This window comes from Periophthalmus magnuspinnatus, chromosome 3 (assembly GCF_009829125.3).
Source record: "Periophthalmus magnuspinnatus isolate fPerMag1 chromosome 3, fPerMag1.2.pri, whole genome shotgun sequence".
Lineage (NCBI taxonomy): Eukaryota > Metazoa > Chordata > Actinopteri > Gobiiformes > Gobiidae > Periophthalmus > Periophthalmus magnuspinnatus.
The window spans coordinates 14,249,013-14,267,056 of NC_047128.1; the positions used below are offsets into that span (position 1 = coordinate 14,249,013).

At 39.6% G+C, this 18,044-nt stretch overlaps 1 protein-coding gene across 1 annotated transcript; it reads right to left on the reverse strand.

Annotated features, from left to right (window-relative positions):
• Positions 1-446: 446 nt before the first annotated feature.
• Positions 447-13,183, reverse strand: e2f8 (E2F transcription factor 8). Its single transcript, XM_033991824.2, has 13 exons — positions 13,135-13,183; positions 9,786-9,995; positions 9,146-9,299; positions 7,042-7,374; positions 6,342-6,503; positions 5,970-6,107; positions 5,118-5,309; positions 4,296-4,377; positions 3,701-3,977; positions 3,334-3,606; positions 2,812-2,932; positions 2,011-2,417; positions 447-1,810 (listed from the first exon to the last, which is right to left on the reverse strand). Exons 2-13 carry the CDS (start codon positions 9,945-9,947, stop codon positions 1,649-1,651), a joined length of 2,463 nt encoding a protein of 820 aa, XP_033847715.1. The 5' UTR covers positions 9,948-9,995; positions 13,135-13,183; the 3' UTR covers positions 447-1,648.
• Between the last annotated feature and the right edge of the window lie 4,861 nt (positions 13,184-18,044).

Sequence of the window (18,044 nt, forward strand, 5' to 3'; positions counted from 1 at the left end):
TATACTTCTACTTGAGTAATATTTTGAAGTAACAGTACATTTACTCAAATACATTTCTGGCTACTCTACCCATCTCTGCTCCTGCCTTACTGTAACCAAGCAAAATCCAAAAAACAAAAACGAAACTAGATTTTTACAAAACCATTTATTCAGATATTTACATTTTACTGTTTTGCCATTTTTTCATAAATTACTCAGAATTTGATTCTTGTCACAATTATTCACATTTTAAAAACATGTACATGTGCAACTCCAGATCACCCAAGAAACAAAAAAATCTTGTAAAAAAAAAGATATATGAAGTGAAAAGATAAAACTAAAAACATAATAAAATCAAATTAAAATGTCTAAATTATAAATTCTTGTCAAGAACCTTTTTTCTCTGATTAGAAATACTAAGAAAATACAAGTAGTAAAATTGGAGCATTTAAAAATGTATAAAATGTATTTGAAACATCGGAACAGCCATCGCTCAAGTGGTAGAGCCATCGCCTTATAACCAGGAGGTCTGCGGTTTGATACGAACTCCAGTGACCAGTGCAGAGTAGGTCAAGACACTTTGCCCACCTTGTTTAAAGCTCTACTATGTAACTTTTCTAATGAAGGGCCAGCCGCCTTCAGGTTTAAAATTGTGCTTCCTTACTGGAAATCATAACATCACACTGGGAATTTCATAACTGTTATCCATCATGTTGTTCACTGTGTACACTCGTCTAATGTACACAGTGATTAATATTTGACAAATACAAATGTTGCACCTTTATTTAGTTGAAATCATGTTCAAAGTATAAGAAAATGTGTGTTTAATGCATGTAAAATGTGCTAAACCTTTGGACAGATTTCTCCCAGTGAGATGTCACCAGTGCGTTTGGAACTCTCCACTTCCTGTACGTACGTCCTTTAAGTTTTTCAACTTTTATTCACAAATTGGAGTAAAACTATAATTTATATTTACAACAGGTATAACCCACAGACTGTATAAAGAAGTGGACTAAATTAGTGTGACGTCACCTGTAGCGTTCAGCTTCAGTCGAGGCTCGCAGTTACAGGGGTGAATATCTATGATCCATATTTGGAATTCCGACCAACAGTATCATAGCAACCAAAGAGCCAATTGTTGCTAACGGTAGTGGGAGCAACCTCAGGGAAAGAAGGCACCTAATTTGCCTGTTATCAATGTTCATCTTTCAATTTATGGACACAATAATGGCCAAAATGACGAGCCTAACAGCAGCAGTTATAGAGAGAGTGGTGACAACTTTTCAATATAAAATGAATTGGAGCCACAGTCGATGGAGCCGGAAGCACTCCTATGAGCACATCCTATTTGGAATGCAGCAGCTAGCAGGTTAGCTATGTCCATTTATATACAGTCTATGGTACTCCCTCTGAATTAAGTCCAAACTTGAGTCATAAAAACCTGTCATACTCACTTCATACTTCAAGTCGCTTTAGCCATCACTAAACGATTTTTTGAAGATTTTGTTTTTGTTTGGTTTTACCTTTGAACACACTACGACAAAACACTTCTCTTCTTCACCAGTCACTCCTCTGCATTTTAGCGTTTATTTTTTATAAATTTCACAGTTGATTTCTGAAAATGTCTCTTGAATTAAATTGATCTAAAGTTGGCTACAATTTGTCTGGTTCATAAATCTTCGGCACAGATGTCGAGTTTTCGCTGAGCCACAAACACGGTGCGGTTACTGTGAGAGACGCCGGTCGCCCTGGTGACGGAGGAGAGTGGCGTCATGGAAACAGGTGTGTGGAAGAAACCGGGCGACGAGGAAGATGGTGTCACCGGTCCTGGCTGAAAAAGACAAAGGAGATACGAGGTTAGATCAAGGGACAAGAATCAACTGTGCATAATTTAGGACCTTTAGACAATTTAAGCAAGAAACGTTTTTAATGAAATTACCGATAGACAGAACTGTGTGAGTGAAGTGTCTTTCTCAAGGGCAAAACAAACCCTAGCCCCATAATCTACTGCTGCTTAAACAACGTCCTCACCTGCTGCAGACTGATGAGCGCCACCTGTTGTCCGCTTCCTGTCCCCTGTGCGTGAAGAGGAGACACTGGTTTGATAAAGACCATTCCTCCTCCTCTTTGCGGGAGAGAGAGAGGAAACGGAGGACTGCAGCCCACCTGAGGCCGGGTCGGGGTCTGTACCGGGGTCTGGACCTGGTTGTGTCCGGAGATCAACCCGAGGTTTTGCAGAGTGAAGTTGAGGATGGCGGGGCTGGGGCTCTGGGTGCGGGGCGTGCACAGAGGAGAGGCCCGGCTCATGTGCACGCTCGTGGGGGTCACGTGCACGTTCGTAGGGGTCATGTGCACGCTCGTGGGGGTCACGTGCACGTTCGTAGGGGTCATGTGCACGCTCGTAGGTGTCATCTCTTGGTACAGCATTGGTCTGGTGCCTAGAGACAAAAAGATTATACATTACATTACAGTGATAAATTGTAACCTGGTTATTAAATCTAAAACTTTTAATATTTGATGTAATTTTAAATATTTCTGCAGAGTGCCATTAAAAGACCAGACCAATAAGAAGTATCGATAAGAATAGTAGTATTGATGTATCCTTTCTGTACCTGTAATGGGAGTATGGTAGATATGTGGGAGTGATATAGGTGTGTGTGTGCGTGTGTGTGAGAGTGTGTGTGTGCGGTACAGCTGAGTCTTACCTGGAGTGGGCATATGGTACAGGCATGTGGGAGTGGTCAAGTGTGCTACAGGTGTGCTACAGGTGTGCTACGGGTGTGCTACGGGTGTGCTACAGGTGTGCGTGTGTGCGGTACAGGTGAGACTTACCTGCAGTGGGCGTATGGTACAGGTATGTGGGAGTGGCTGGCGTATCTTTGGAGCTCTGCAGATCCTTGAAGCCGATGACAGACTGAGACAGAGGGATGAGATAACCGGCCGGGACCAGAGTCTTAAACAAAACAACACAATCTCAAATCAGCTCATAACCTGATGTGTTAATATTACAATAATGCATTATTCTTATACAGTCGCTTTTCATTTTCATGCATTATTCATTCACTCCACACTCGGTGATAGTTGATGTTTTAGCCACAGCTGCCCCGGGTCAGTGCGATAGAAGAGAGGCTGCCATTCTGCGCCATCGGCCCCTCACACCACCACCAACACTCACACATCACACAAGCGTCTTGCCTAAAAACACACCAGCAGTACTAGATGAAGCTTGGATCGAACTGCTGACCTTTGGGTAAGTAGTGATCACTCTAACCACTGTGCCACCGTGCATTTCAGAACATGTTTGTAGAGGTTTTAACTACAAACTCCTCCTTTGATCCTACAACTAAACTTTACCTCTGTGTGGATGGTCCCGGGTGTCAGCGGAACAGCTCGGATCGGCGTTAATCCGTCACTCTCCACGCTCCTCTCCTCTCTCTCCAAGAACATGTCCATCGTGCTCTGTTCTGACACGTGATTGGCTGCTGCTGGGCTGTTTTCTTGCACCTGATTGGCCGGGCTCAGGAACTCGGGATCCAAGTGGAGAGCACGAGGAGACGGCCGATTGGTCAAATGAACACGAGATTTCAGACGAGCTTGGAGAATTTCACCCAACTTAGGAGACACGTCCTACAGAAAGAAAGGTGCAGAGGAGGGACAGTGAATATATGGTACAGAGGAGGGGGTCAGATGGAGCAGAGGATGCAGACGAGGGTGGGTTTACCTTAAAGCCGTGGTCAGTTCTCTTGGTTTTGGATGGACTCGCCTCTGGTTGATCTGCTCCGTGGCGTTTAACGGCGGTGGGACTGTCGAAAGTCATTGATCGTACAGCGAGACTCGTCGGCTGAGGGCGCGTCACGGCTCGCAGTGAAGGGGGCGGGACATATACTGCATAAGTCCTTGCCGCCTCCTGCCGCGGTAACAGGACAGGGATGAGGGGGGTCAGAGGTGTCACGGGGGTCAAAGGTAATGAGGCTTGGGCAGATTCTGATGATTTGGATCTGAAACAAGAGGAACAAGAAGTCAACATGAGAAGCATGTGTAGGGCTGAGCGATACAGCCATTACTATAACACCATTTTATTGTTTGATTGTAATTTTGCTTTCATTTCGATTCATCTAAAATGTTATATTGCTTTCAAGAGGTAAATAAAGTCATCACTAGTTGATCTTTGGATTCCCTGTGTTACAAGCAAAGTTATGCACAAAGTCTAAGGCTGCAGTAAAATATTACAACTGATGATGAGAAGGACAATGGCAAAAACTCTCAAAGAAAGTAAGAAACTGAAAATGTAAAAACGTTTAAAGTAATAAACTGACCCTGAAGATTCGTGGTCCAGTTGGATTTTACAGATGGCCGCGAGTTGAGCCATTTTGCTTGGGAAATCCACTCTAGAGTCACCTGCAGCAAGAGGAGAGACACAGGAGATATTATGGTTTTATTATTACTGAGGAGAGACGGGCAGATTAATGAAATACTGATAATGTGCTTTTTTAAAGATATGCAGAGAAAAAGAGCTTCTTGGGAAAAAACAAACCCCTGATGTTATGTTTTGAAGTGAATATGACTTTTAACTTAATCTGGTGAAACAAAATCTGTTATAAATATAAATTATAGTTTTACACCAATAAAGAAGCAATTTGTGAAGAAAAGTAAAAAAAATATGTTGAAAATTACATTAAGTTCTATTCCAATAGTTCCAATTTAAGTACACTGAGCAGGAAAATATAATACAATATGATAACGACAGAAAGCTCAAACAGGTAAAGTCATCAGATCTTGTGTCAGGGAACTTTGAGGTGAGTAATAGCCCTCAAGACAAAAGTGACATTTTTTGTTTATTGTTCCCATTTCTTTAAATATGATTTTAACAAAGTAATTGTTAAAACTTAAATATAATTATCTTCAGTGTGTTTTAGTAAAATGAATAGTCAAACCTGTCCTAAACCTTTTAAGTGAAGGGGATTTCTGCACTTTATTGGGTTTCACATTTGTCTGGTAACTTAACCTAAACTACGACATTTAAAAGACAGGTTTTAACACATTTCTGTTGGATTGACAAAATATCATCACTGACATCATATACCCCCAAAACAATAGATTTTCATTTTCGTCACTATCACCCACCCCTGCCCCCTGACCTGCAGTGTCCTTGGCGGGGCTGCTGGGGGCGCTGCTGACCCTCCTCCTGTCCTCCTGGATGCTTTGGGCCAGTTTGATGAGGGACTGATGTCTGGTGAAGCCGCGTTTGGTTGAGAAGAGGCTTTTGGAGCAGTTTTCTTTCGATGACCGAGATGTGAGGACTTTAGGCTTTTCCGGTTTCACCTCCACATCTGAAACACAATGGCGAGTTTAAAGATCAGGAGCATTTAACAGATTTAAGGATCTGGTAACCCAAAGTTAGAAGCTGATTTGGATTTTATATTGGACAATCGACTTAGGAGCCAAAACACAAATCATACCCTTTCTATACAGTTAAATTCTTTTCTAGAGAAGTTGCAATATTCATAGTGTACACAGAGGAGTCAAACACTTGTGTCTCACAATTGTTTGCCTCCTCCGTGTACGCTATGAATATTGGGGCCAGAAAAAGTATAAGTTGCTGCTTGATTTTTCTTCTTCTCTTTGCCTTCACTGTCACACTCCTCTCTGTTCTTTGTGTTTTTCTGTCCGCATTATGCTCTATATATGCATCATTTGTGAACCACAGGGGAATTGGCTTTGAATGCATGGCCAAGGGAAGGGGAAAGCCTGGTTTTAGTTCAGTTTCATCTCAATACGTTCACGAAGACCGCGGTAAATGCCAAATTTCAGTGCTGTGGCATTTAAAGTCTTAATCTATTAAGTCTTAATCTATTTTTAACCCATCAAAATGACAGACTGCCTTGGGAATTTTAAATAATTAATGTTAAAGTAACCTCTGATGAAAATGTTCATTTCTGTCACTACCATCCCCTTGTTTAGGTATAAATACCCCACAGTGTACTATTCACCTTTGACCTGCTGGAACTCCTCTGGCCCCACCCACTCAAAGGCAGGCTTTCTCCCACGCTCCTCCGTCACATGAACTTTCTCAATCAGCTTCAGACTACGCAGCACGTTAGCGATGTCGTACAAGCGCCGCACTTTAGCTGTAATAATAAAAAAGTTCATTTAAAAAAATGTATTCAAGAATCACATGCATTTCAGAACATGTTTGTGGGAGGGTGTCTGACACACAAGGACATTTCAGAACATACAGACCCCATGGAGACACAGGGAGGGCATCTGACACACAAGGACATTTCAGAACATACAGACCCCATGGAGACACAGGGAGGGCATCTGACACACAGGGAGGTTTAGAACAGTATTTGTGCACTCACTTTTGAACTTGTTCTTGTCCTGGGCCTCTCCCTGGTCTTCTCCGATCAGGATCTGAGCTGCAACGTCCAGACTGACGACACGGGGGCGTGCCACCAGGAAAAGCATCACAAACTTCTGACTCATGACACGAAGAGACTTGTCCTTTCGACTGTTCACAGATGCTGAGGAAACAACGAGGATCATGGGATCTTAGGGTTAGACTGTACTGTGCTTGTGGCATACATGTCGTCTGCATTTGACCTGTGTCTCACTTGTCCAAGACCACACATCAGAATTAGAAACTACAACTAAACCAACTGATTTAAAAATATATATTTTTAGTCAAAGAGCCCCATACCAGATCGAATACAATGTACTTTTTAAATGCTGCTTTAGCAATACTTTCCTTGAGTGAGTTCACTATTTAGTTCTGGTCTAGCCCTGAATCCTGGTCCTTGTTCTGATCCATCACAGTTCTCAGTCTTGTCCCAGTCCCAGTTCATGCCTGGGTTTATGTTTGACCAGTCTCAGTCCAGTTCTGTTATAACCCTGGTTTAGTAACAGTTTAGTACTGGTTTTGTTTCAAAGTTCTGGTTTAGTCCAATTTTAGGCTCAAATTAGTCCCAGTTTATCTTGGTCAAGTCCTAGTCAAGTCCTGATCCAGTTCTGGTTTAGTCCTGGTTCATTACTGGTTCAGTCCCAGCTTGATATCAGCCTTACCTGCTTTAAATTCAACCCCCGGCAGCTCCACAAAACACAGCTCTTTGCTCTGCTGCCCAACCTTCGACCCTCTGTCCTGGGCTGTGTCTTGGCTCTGCTCCTGCCTGTTCTCCTTATCCTCCGCCTCTCCTCCCTCCTCCTCGTGGCTCCTCTGTCGGATCTGCTGCATCTGGATGCCGTATCCCTGCTCCTCTCCCGCCTGCCTCAGTACGTACAGGGTCTGTGCGAGCTTGGTACGTCCGTGCCATGTGTAGCGGTTCTTAGCAGAGCGGCTAACCATGTGAAGGCTCTCCAGAACATTCATGATGTCGTAGATCCGCCTTCGCTCCACGTCTAAGGACAACAAGCATAAACTTTAAATGGAACTATATCTAAGATTTTGATTTAAAATTCTATAAACATGACCAATCTGTGCCTCCAGATGCAAAGTAAACATGTTCAAATCAAATACAATGATAACAATTATAATGCTTATTTATTCTTAATTATACTATTATATACTATTTATGTTATAGCCTGGTGTTTTACTTCAAGACGAAAGCAGAATGAGCCTCACATGAGTCTCTCACTTCGGTTGCCGGTTTTAGTGCTAAAATCCTGTTGGTTTAAACCTAAAATGTCTCTCTATGATCTGAATGGTCACTACCTAAATCCCAGCACCTGCAGCCAATCATGAATCAGTGCTAGTGCAGCCTCTGCAGTGTAGTGAGTGAATTCTGGAGGTTCTGAGCATTCACATAAGGCCTGTCCATATACTGAGAATGAGATACACTTGTATCTGTCCTCTATTTGCAGGTTAAAGGCTCTGGACACACAGGTTCAGTTGTGATTGTAGAACCTTTTTAAAACTGTAAGAGTAAAAAAGATCATTTTATATTTCAACTTTATTAAATAATCTCTTTTACACAATCTGGTGATGTGTTTGTGAACAATATACAAATATAATACATTGCTTACTTTCTTACAAAGGTACAAAAATGTTCTGTTTCCCATACAGCGGTGGCCATATATCACACTAAGAGAGGATAGCAGCTACATTCTGGTCATTTTGGTTAAGGCCACATTTCTTCTCTGTAGCCTCCTTTAATACAGGAGTCACACAGCGCAATCTCACTTTGTTAAACTCTGCTTTAGACTCAGTTTTGAATGTTGCTGGACGCTGCCTTTAAGCCGTCTGTAACCGACAATAAAGATCTACAGAACGATATCAGTACCTCTGCGCCTGTTCTTCATGCGACAGAACAGAAACCAACATGTTCTGTGCATTACATGTGTAATTAGGTGTACCAGGATAATCACTATATTGACTTATTGTTCAATAAATGACACATGTAACAATATATTATATTATATATATTTTTGGGGTCAGTATTTATTGTGTGAACCTTTTCTTTGCACAACTGGGAAATTTTTGTTTATATTTTGTCTATATTATAAGATTTGAGCTGTTGAAAGTTAAATGAATCACTTCCATGACTCATTACAGATGCAAACTAATTACTAAGGTTCTGTTGTTTATTTATTGCAGTTCATGACTTTAACCATATAATACTTTTAGAATAGTTTTAGTGGCTTAAATCTGCTGTTAGGTTATTCACTCATCTCACCACACTTGGTGTTTTTAAGCTACTTCTGCCCTGGGGTCAACTGAAGCGTGTGACTGCAAATCTGTGCTTTCAGCCTTCAAAACCACAAACCACTCAAACACCACATTCACACTGTCAAAGTGAGTTGAGTGTTTTTCCCAGATACACTGTGACAAAACTGTCAGCCTTCGGGTTTTTGGGCAAACGCTCTACCACTAAGCTACTTTTAATTTCACATTTTTAGGTTTTGACTACGTTATATTGTTACTGGAGTTACTTTTCCTGCATACATTTTATAGTATTCAAATATTAATATTCTACTGTCTGGTTAGAGAAATACATTGGTAAAATGGACCTTGTCACAACAGAAATGTCCTATGAAATAGGACATTTCTGTTGAAAACAACAGAGAATGAAATATAATACTGACTCTGCTCCAGCTGAGAGAGGGACACTCCACTCTACTGTCCGAACACTATTACACAATTATTGAACTATTTAACAAGGAAATCACTCACTGAGCTCTGAGGCCATGTCATCCAGGCTGATGTCATGATCTTTTTCTGGATCAGGGAAATCTGGAAATCTCTCCAGAAACTTGTGACAGAGCAGCCCCAGACTTTTGTCCTTTCTACTAGTCATCCTCTCACCCTCCTCTGCCTCCTCTGCATCCTGCAACAACATGAACAATATACAAGTCAATATGATACGCACACCACTTTAAGATCACTTTACCACTAAATGAGCTTGACCAAAACTTAAAGATACTATTTGTTACTAAAACTAGTATGAAAACTAGATACTCATTTGAGCAGGTATCGATATTAAAAAAGTCATGTTCACAGGACAGAGACGAACCTTTCCTGAATAGCTTTAGAATGATCTTAAGCTGTATTAGAACAAGTATAAGACACATAGACTAGTATACACCCATGGACCACTATGGAACCTACCTGGACCACTGAGGGATTACACAGATATAAAGCCACATGGGAATAGAAAACAAAGTGGTACAATTTAATGTTAAATGTCTAAGAGTTTTTTATTACCATCATGGTATCGTAATTGGCATTGTGTATCGAGTCTATTCCTTAGCTAGTGTACGATATGAAAATTTCTATACTGCGAGTATTGCCTAATCCCTGTGCCTCTGTGTACCTGTTTGCAGTATCCTTCAGCCTCCTCAAGGGTGCGCTCCTTCTCGCGGTTGCGTATCTCGGGGCTGGCAGCACTGATCAAAATCTTCAGGTTGGAGGTGGGGGTCCAGGGGTCGACACAGTGGCCCTCGACCCCTTTCTTAGGAGTGGTCAGTGGTCCCATGGTTTAAACTCACTATTCTGAAGTCTACAGAACTAGCAGAGCTTCATCCTGCAAAAGACAAGACAGAGAATATATCAGAACATTGTAAAGTCCCTATAGTTTAACCTGAGCTGGAGATAGGTCAGAATTCTCAGGTAGAATTTGCTGTCAGATTGCAGATATGTTGACCTGGTTTACGGTTAATATCTCTGTAATTACTGGGCCTATTCACATGAAACAAAAACCAGCACAATTTTCAACCTCTTGTCTGTTAGTATAAATAAACAAAAGTGAAATGATTTTTAGCTTCAGAAAGTGGTGCCATTATTCAACCCCAAAGACGTGCACTTTGAATTACTTTGTGTACGAATTGTGCTATACAAATAAACTTGCCTTGCCTTACTATTTTTGCCAGTTGAAAGGACTTTAACCGATAAGATTAATATTTATAGTTTGTTCAACTTTTGTGGTCTGAAGTTTGGAAATTTCCATTATCAGACGTTCTACTAGTTTTGATATAGCTCAAGACCAAGATGATTCTAAAGCCATTTCAGAAAAAAATTGTAATTGTGTCCTATTTATATGACTTTTTCAATTGTATTATCTGTTCAAATGAGTATCTAGTACAAATTAGTGTCATAATACTAAAATTTCAGGCTCTTTGAGGAATAGACTTGATGTTCAAAATCGTTTCTGATACCACAATGGCAATAAAAACACTCTTTATTTAAAAATTTGAATATTTTATATTCCGATGTGGCCTTACATCTGTGTAATCTCTCAGTCGTCCAGGTAGGTTCCATAGTGGTCCATGGGTGTATACTAGTCTATGTGGTCTTATATATATTATTATTATTATATTATACTTGTTCTGATACAGCTCAAGATCATTTTAAAGACATGTTAATTTCTGTCTTGTGAATGTGCTTTTTTTTTTAGAATTGATACCTGCTCAAATGAGTATCTAGGTCCGATACTGTTTTTTTTATTGATTAATATCCTGGAATTAATTTCTTAACAATCATATTCCCTTAACTGCCCTCTTGATTTTTTATTAGCCAACATTCATTTTCTGATCTTGATCTAATTATGGTATTTTTTTTGTAATGTGAAACTCTGATCAGAAACTATAGGGGCCCTTCTCCTCCTTCACTCTCCCCCCACAACAGAGAAACTGAACCACACCCTGAGGTCAGAGGTCAGACACTAGGGAGACAGTTCACTTTCAACCTCATCAGACCCATTCATGTGCAGATGGTACCTTCACCAGCCTAAAATCTTGGTAACACATTTTTAACACATGCCACTGACACAAAAACCCAAGAGCGGATTTATACCACAAACTCTAACCATATTTTGTAGTTAGAAGCAAAATTCTAACTACAAAATATCTACAATACTGTTAAGAAATTGTGAGCTGCAGTAAATAAACAGCAGAATGATACACTTTAGTACTTAGTTTGCATCTGTAATGAGTCATAGAAGTTATTAATTCAACCTTTTACAGCTCAAATCTTATCATATAGACAACCAAAAAACTACCACAAAGAAAAAGGACACACGATAAATACTGACCCCCAAATAAATTGTTCCAGCGTTAATGTATTGAACGATAAGTCCATATAGTGATTATCTTGATAAGCCTAAACACAACACTCTACAGGCCAGTAATACTTAATTGGGATGGAGAAGCTAAAATTTATATTGTTTTAATGCAGATTTCTGTTGTAATAAAAGGGGCTCTTGAATCTGGTCACTAATCGAAATTATCAGGTTCAACGTTTGGGAATTTTCCTTTTAGATATTTCATGACAAAATGCAATGAAAACCACCAATATATGCTTAAAAACTTTAGGAGGGCTAAAAAAATGTTCTAAAAATAGTTAAACAAAACAGGCTTGGATAGACCACTCACCTATCATCAGGAAGACTGGCAATTTAAGTAATGCCTTGATTAATCCTCTTTTTTGACTAATATAGGATCAACTTAAAAAGACCACTATACAACAGGAATACCAAACTTTCAATTCAACTAAAATTGAACATTAATTTAAAATCAAGAGCAGTAAAGACTCAAAATGTGACACCACAACTACACCCCACCCAACTAAACTATTGTATGTTTTTACCAAACAGCTTCAAATAAAATGAAATTAACTGCTTATATTTTGTAAAATTAACTAAATAAAACCTGTTAAAAATTACATGTATATATATTTTTAATAATCTAATTAAATACACTGTTATTACTGTGACTAATCTTGGCGGTAGCAGACGTAAATTCCATCGAATCAGCGCGCTCAACTGTCTAAATAATCCCGCCTATATCCGCTTTTTCGGCCAATCAGAGCTCAAGGTAGATATTAGCCCCGCCCATTTGCGCAAGGCTCGACCAATCAAAGCGCGTTTAGAGCTGGCGCCCCGGAAGTAAGTTCAGAGTCCCGCGCTGGTAAACACTTTTGAAATCCTTGGCGCGGAACTACATCAAGAAATCTATATTTATCGTATTTAAGAAACGAAAACGATACGAAAACTCTATATATGGATAAATACTGCGGTAACATACATACAAAACCTTTTCGAGTAAGCTACAAAGCTTAATGACTTTGTAAAGACTGAAAATATAACGTTTTTAAGCTCCCAGACTATATTTAGATTGGATATTGGCCAAAATCCTCATAAGAACGAAAATTAATTGTTAAAAATCACCGAAGTTTAATTTCAATAAAATACATTAGGGTTTTATCACAGAAGTCTAAAACATACACACAAACATCCAAATAATTGAAGAAACGTGTCAGTAACGAGTGGTAATTGAGTTATGTAAGATATAAGATCCACAACGAACACATTTTAAGGTAAAAGGATCATGAGAACCAAAATATAGAGATATATACTACGATAAGAAACCTATAATTTCGTAATAGCAGGTTTATAAAGTTTATAGACTAAAACTGAGCTCACGTTTTGCTCAAAATAGACACAGATGGAATAAAAACGAACTGTTGAACACTGCCGATTGCTTCTATCTGTAAAAATCACCACCTTTATAAGATAAATCTGAAATACAGCTTACAAATATTGAAATAATTGAAGAAACGTGATTGTAGCTGTAAGCCATCCTCTAAACATATGACATAAAGTAGGATTAATCACAGATTTTAACGATTTGTTGTAGAAATATAGTAATATTAGCCGTTAGACTTACCCCAATTCGTAATCACAATGTTATCCGCCTTGAAACGTGACAAAACTTGTATTTCCACGTGAAACAAATGCCTCTAAAATGCAGCGAAAATCAGTCCAAAGTCCCCGGGTCGATGTGTTCCGGTGCAAAGCGGGTTTAGAATGGTTAAAAACCTCCAAATTGTTAAATAAATCGTGTTATAATCGTGTATTCCCGCGTTAGACACAGCCAGAAGTTTGTGTGATGGTAAAAGTTTGGCGGAATTCATTCATTTCTGCTCCGGCCGCGGAGGAGGAGGGGCCCGGACAAGGCGTTAGGTCCGAGGGGCGGTCTGGGCACAGAGGGCGGGGGAACTAGGAAGGAATCTAACATGTGCGCTGTTTTTAGACTAAAGGTGAGAGGGGAGCCAAATATTGTACAGAAAAATCAAAAATAACTAAATCTACCTTTGCACTGTTGTTCTGCCCATACGGTATATTTTGATTTTATAATTAATAAGTCTATTTTTAAATTTACCTGATTTTAATGCATTTTTATTTGATCAATATTTGTATTTACTATTCTACTACTATTTACTATTCATTGTTTTATGTTGCACTTGCACCTCACCACCTAAACAAGCTCCAAAAGGTGTGAATTTTGACGACAATAAAACTTATCAGAATACGTTTTTATTGAGTTTTTGTTTATGTATTGTATGAGATTATTATTATTATTATTATTATTATTATTATTATTATTATTATTATTATTATTATTATTATTATTATTGTTGTTGTTGTTGTTGTTGTTATTATTATTATTATTTATTGTATGAGTTTTTATTTATTTATTAGTATATGAGTTTTTATTATGTTTTTATGTTTTATCATGAAGAAAGTACAAAATAGCTACATAAAGGTCTACAGATACAGAATGAGAAATTAGGAGCATTTTTTCATTCATTTTTTCATTCCATCTCCTCCAGACTCCAGATCTGATCAGTAATTACTGTCCGGTAGTTTAATTGAAGGCAGTTGTAGTGACCACAATTGGCCCACAGATGGAGCAAAGGGCAGTCTAAAGAACCCCACGCGCGCCTTGATTGATGAGCACGAGGACCAGCAGCATCATGGCGCATTCATGGACCTTGCACATCAAACAATTTTCAGATTTTGGAACATGTAATAATAGATAACAGTTTCTACGCCCTATTGTGCATTTGAGGTTTATTGCAAGGTCTCATTTCGATCTGGAAAATATTAAAATCAAAACTTTATAATCTAGACTAGACAGACTTTATTTGTGTCAGATGCCTTTCGATCCTTCTGTATCCCTGTAGTGCTAAACTGAAATGGGACATAACAAGCCGAAGATTAATGCTGGTTTATTAGTCATGTTTTAGCGCTGGCTCAGTCCTGGTTTAGTCCTGGATTCGCTTTGGCTCAGTCTTGGTTTTGTACTGGCTCAGGTCTGGTTCAGTCCTGATGTAGGTTTTTTTTTCCGGGGTCCCTGAGTGCGTCTCGATGCTGAGTCTGAGGTGCACGAGACAAGCACGTAGAGAGCGCGAGGAGGCAGACAGGGATGTAACAGCGCGAGGAGCCTGGGGAGGTGAGTCTGCGATTTTGATCTTGGTTTAGACCTGGTTTAGACCTGGTTTAGTCTCGGTTTGGTCCTTATTTTGATGTGTCCTAGTCCATGTGCAGTCCTGGTTTAGTTTTGTTGTAAACCTGGATGAGTCTGTCCTGATATTGTCCAGTTTTGTCCTGGTTCAGTCCAGTTGGTTGAGTCCATGTTTATATATACAGTCTATGGTTATTAATGACTCCATGTGACTAATTAACCTTTGCTTAGCCTTTTGTTTTACCGAGTATAAAACGTGATTATTGGTGAAAATTTGGATACGGGTATTCGGTAATTTTAACGGGACAGAGAACAAGGTACGGACCCAAAAAAGATGCTCAATCCGGGGGCAACGAGTCCATTCTTAAACGGGACTAAACCGGCTCTAGCTTAACCAAGAACTAACCCAGCACTGGGACTAAACCAGGACTAAACCAGGACTAAACCAGAGCTAACTCTGGACAGCGGGATCACTATGTCCCGAATGAGTCGCCCAAGTGACAGTGAACGTTTTATGTGCTAAAATTACGTAAAATGTATTGGGAATAAATGGACCAGGACTGAACCAGGACTGAACCAGGGCTGAACCAGGACTAAAGCAGGTCTGAACCAAGTCTGAACCAGGACTAGACCAGGTTTGAACCAGGACTAAAGCAGGTCTAAACCAAGTCTGAACCAGGACTAGACCAGGACTGAACCAGGACTAAAGCAGGTCTGAACCAAGTGTGAACCAGGACTAGACCAGGACTGAACCAGGACTAAAGCAGGTCTGAACCGATTCTGAACCAGGACTAGACCAAGACTAAACCGGAACAAATCCAGGGACTAAACTGGAACTAAACCAGGAATTAAACAGGTCTAAATCCCAGCAAAAACATGACCAAACTAAGACTAAACATGAAATTAAACCAGGACTAAACCAAGACTACTAACTCTAAACCAGTACTAAACATGATCTGAACCAGGACTAAACTAGGACTAAATAATTCTAGTTTCTGTGTATTATTGCTTAACCCACTGGATCTATATAATGGTGTTTTTATTGTAGTGGAAAGGCGCTGCTCTCTCCCACCTGTCACATTTCCCCTTGTAAATTTATAACCTGCTGTATTTTTGTGGACTGATCAATAAAAAGTATTGATTAATCCATAGTCCTCAATCTGGTCCCAGTCTCTGGCTCTGCAGGGGGGACCATCAGTGATATATGTTCACAAATGATTTTCTAATTTCAAACTGAAATGAAAAATGAACCAAAATGTGTTTTACTTTTAATATTTTTATTTAATTTGTTGATTGTTTTTAAGGGTTTTCATGTTTGGATTTAAATAACATTTTAAAAACAGGGACCATACCAGATCTAATTAATCCCAGGTCTAAATCAGGACAAACTGTGGAATAAACCAGTACTAAACTAGGTCTAAAACATGACTAAATTTGTGGACTAAGCCTGGTCTAAACCAGGTTTAAACCAGGTCTAGCCCAGGTCTATCCCAGGACTAATCAGTCGAGCTGGGTCTAAACCAGGATAAAACCATGTCTGAACCAGCACTGAACTCTACTAAACTCTAGGACCTTACCAGGAGTAAACCAAGACTAAACAAAGACTTAAGGACTAAACTCTAGGACTAAACCAGGTCTAAACCAGGACAAACAAGGTCTAAGCCAGGTCTAAACCAGGGCTAAATTCTTGGACTGAACCAGGTCTAAATCCTGTCTTTCTTCTCTTTTTTGGACAGCATCTTTTTTATTAAAAGCACACCCCAGCGTCATGCCTTCACTCCTCTTCTGCAGCACCCCCTGGAGGACACTCCCCGCTCTCTCCTGTGGGTGCCCTGTTCTCTTTCAGGTCCTCAGTCCTCAGTCCTGATGCTGGACCCGGGGACGTGGGTCTCTGGACTGGACCATGGTGGACTTTTCTGGACCGGGCCTGGTTTTGTTGGATTAGAGTCCTGATTGTCGGTGGATTTATTGTGAGTCTGGGAGAGATGTCGGGAGCTCAGAAGAGGAAGAGGGCCGTGCACGGGCTGGACGAGCAGAAGAAGGTCAGTTAAGGTTCACCGTATTTATGTGTTTATTTGACAGGGACATCGTACATTAATGAAATATATTTACAACATGCACAACCATTAAAACACACGCAACAGACAGACATACTAACAAACATTCAGAACATCCTTTTGAGTGTAACTGTGCAGTTCCCTCAGTCTGCCCTCGAGTCACCTGTTTGTTGACAATTCTATGGTAACAAATAAGGTAGTAGTTGTAAGTTGTAAGGAAGCCTTTTCACAAAAAAAACAACACAATTTTTTATCTAATTTAACTATTTTAATTGAGATATTTCAATTGGCCCTGCAGTGCGACCACTCCTGTCCCCCTCATTCGCATTCACAAAAAATTTGCCATGTTAAAAATTCTATTAAATTACTTAATATGTCTGTAGTACTAGTTTAATAATTATGTAACTGTCCCATCTTAAAGAATATAATTTTAACAATTAGAATGTTTTATGCCACTGTTTTGTCAGTGTTATAAATTACTTTGTATATTATGGTTTATTGTCTATATTTTCTTCAAAAATATATGGCACTTCAAAATGTGTTATTGTGACATGCCTAGCAGATTCCCCTAAACATTGATTTGTAAAATACACAGGTTATGTGTTTCATCTACTTTTTCATTGTGCAGTTTATCATAATATGAAGACCATTTATCTGAACCCGAAGAAATGAAAATCAGGTTCAGGCCCTTTGAGAGTTTGGAGTTATTTCTCCTGCTGCTTTGGGACGTTTTTTATATGTAACCACTATATAATAATGGTATATGGTATAATGGTACATGGTGTTCTATGTTCTGGACTCTGCTGGCTTTGATAACCCCATTTAGAGTTTAAAAAAGCACAGACATCTTTCCCTCAGCACATAAAAAAATAAAATAAATGAAATATTCTGCATATCTCTGTATATCTGCAAAACTAGTCAGTAGTCAGTCCATTGACGTCACCATATTTGTTTTGGTTTGTTTGGGAGCTTCAACTTTGATCCAGATAGAGCCAATAGGAGCCATAAATTTGAGATTCAACGCAGCAGGAAGATGAAAATGGATTCTGATGAGTTTGTGAAATCAAAACATGGTGAGAATTCATCTAGCGGACTCAGAGGAGCCAAACTTTGATAACACAATGGTTAGAAACCTCGTCCCACAGCAAGAAGTTTTCAAGGTTGACCCTCCTGAGTGTATTTGTCCTTCATTCTGCTAGTTCTCCTGTGGTGCTGTAGACTTCATACTGAGCTATAGTCACTGATAGAGCGTTGTAGATTGTCTCTTGAGAG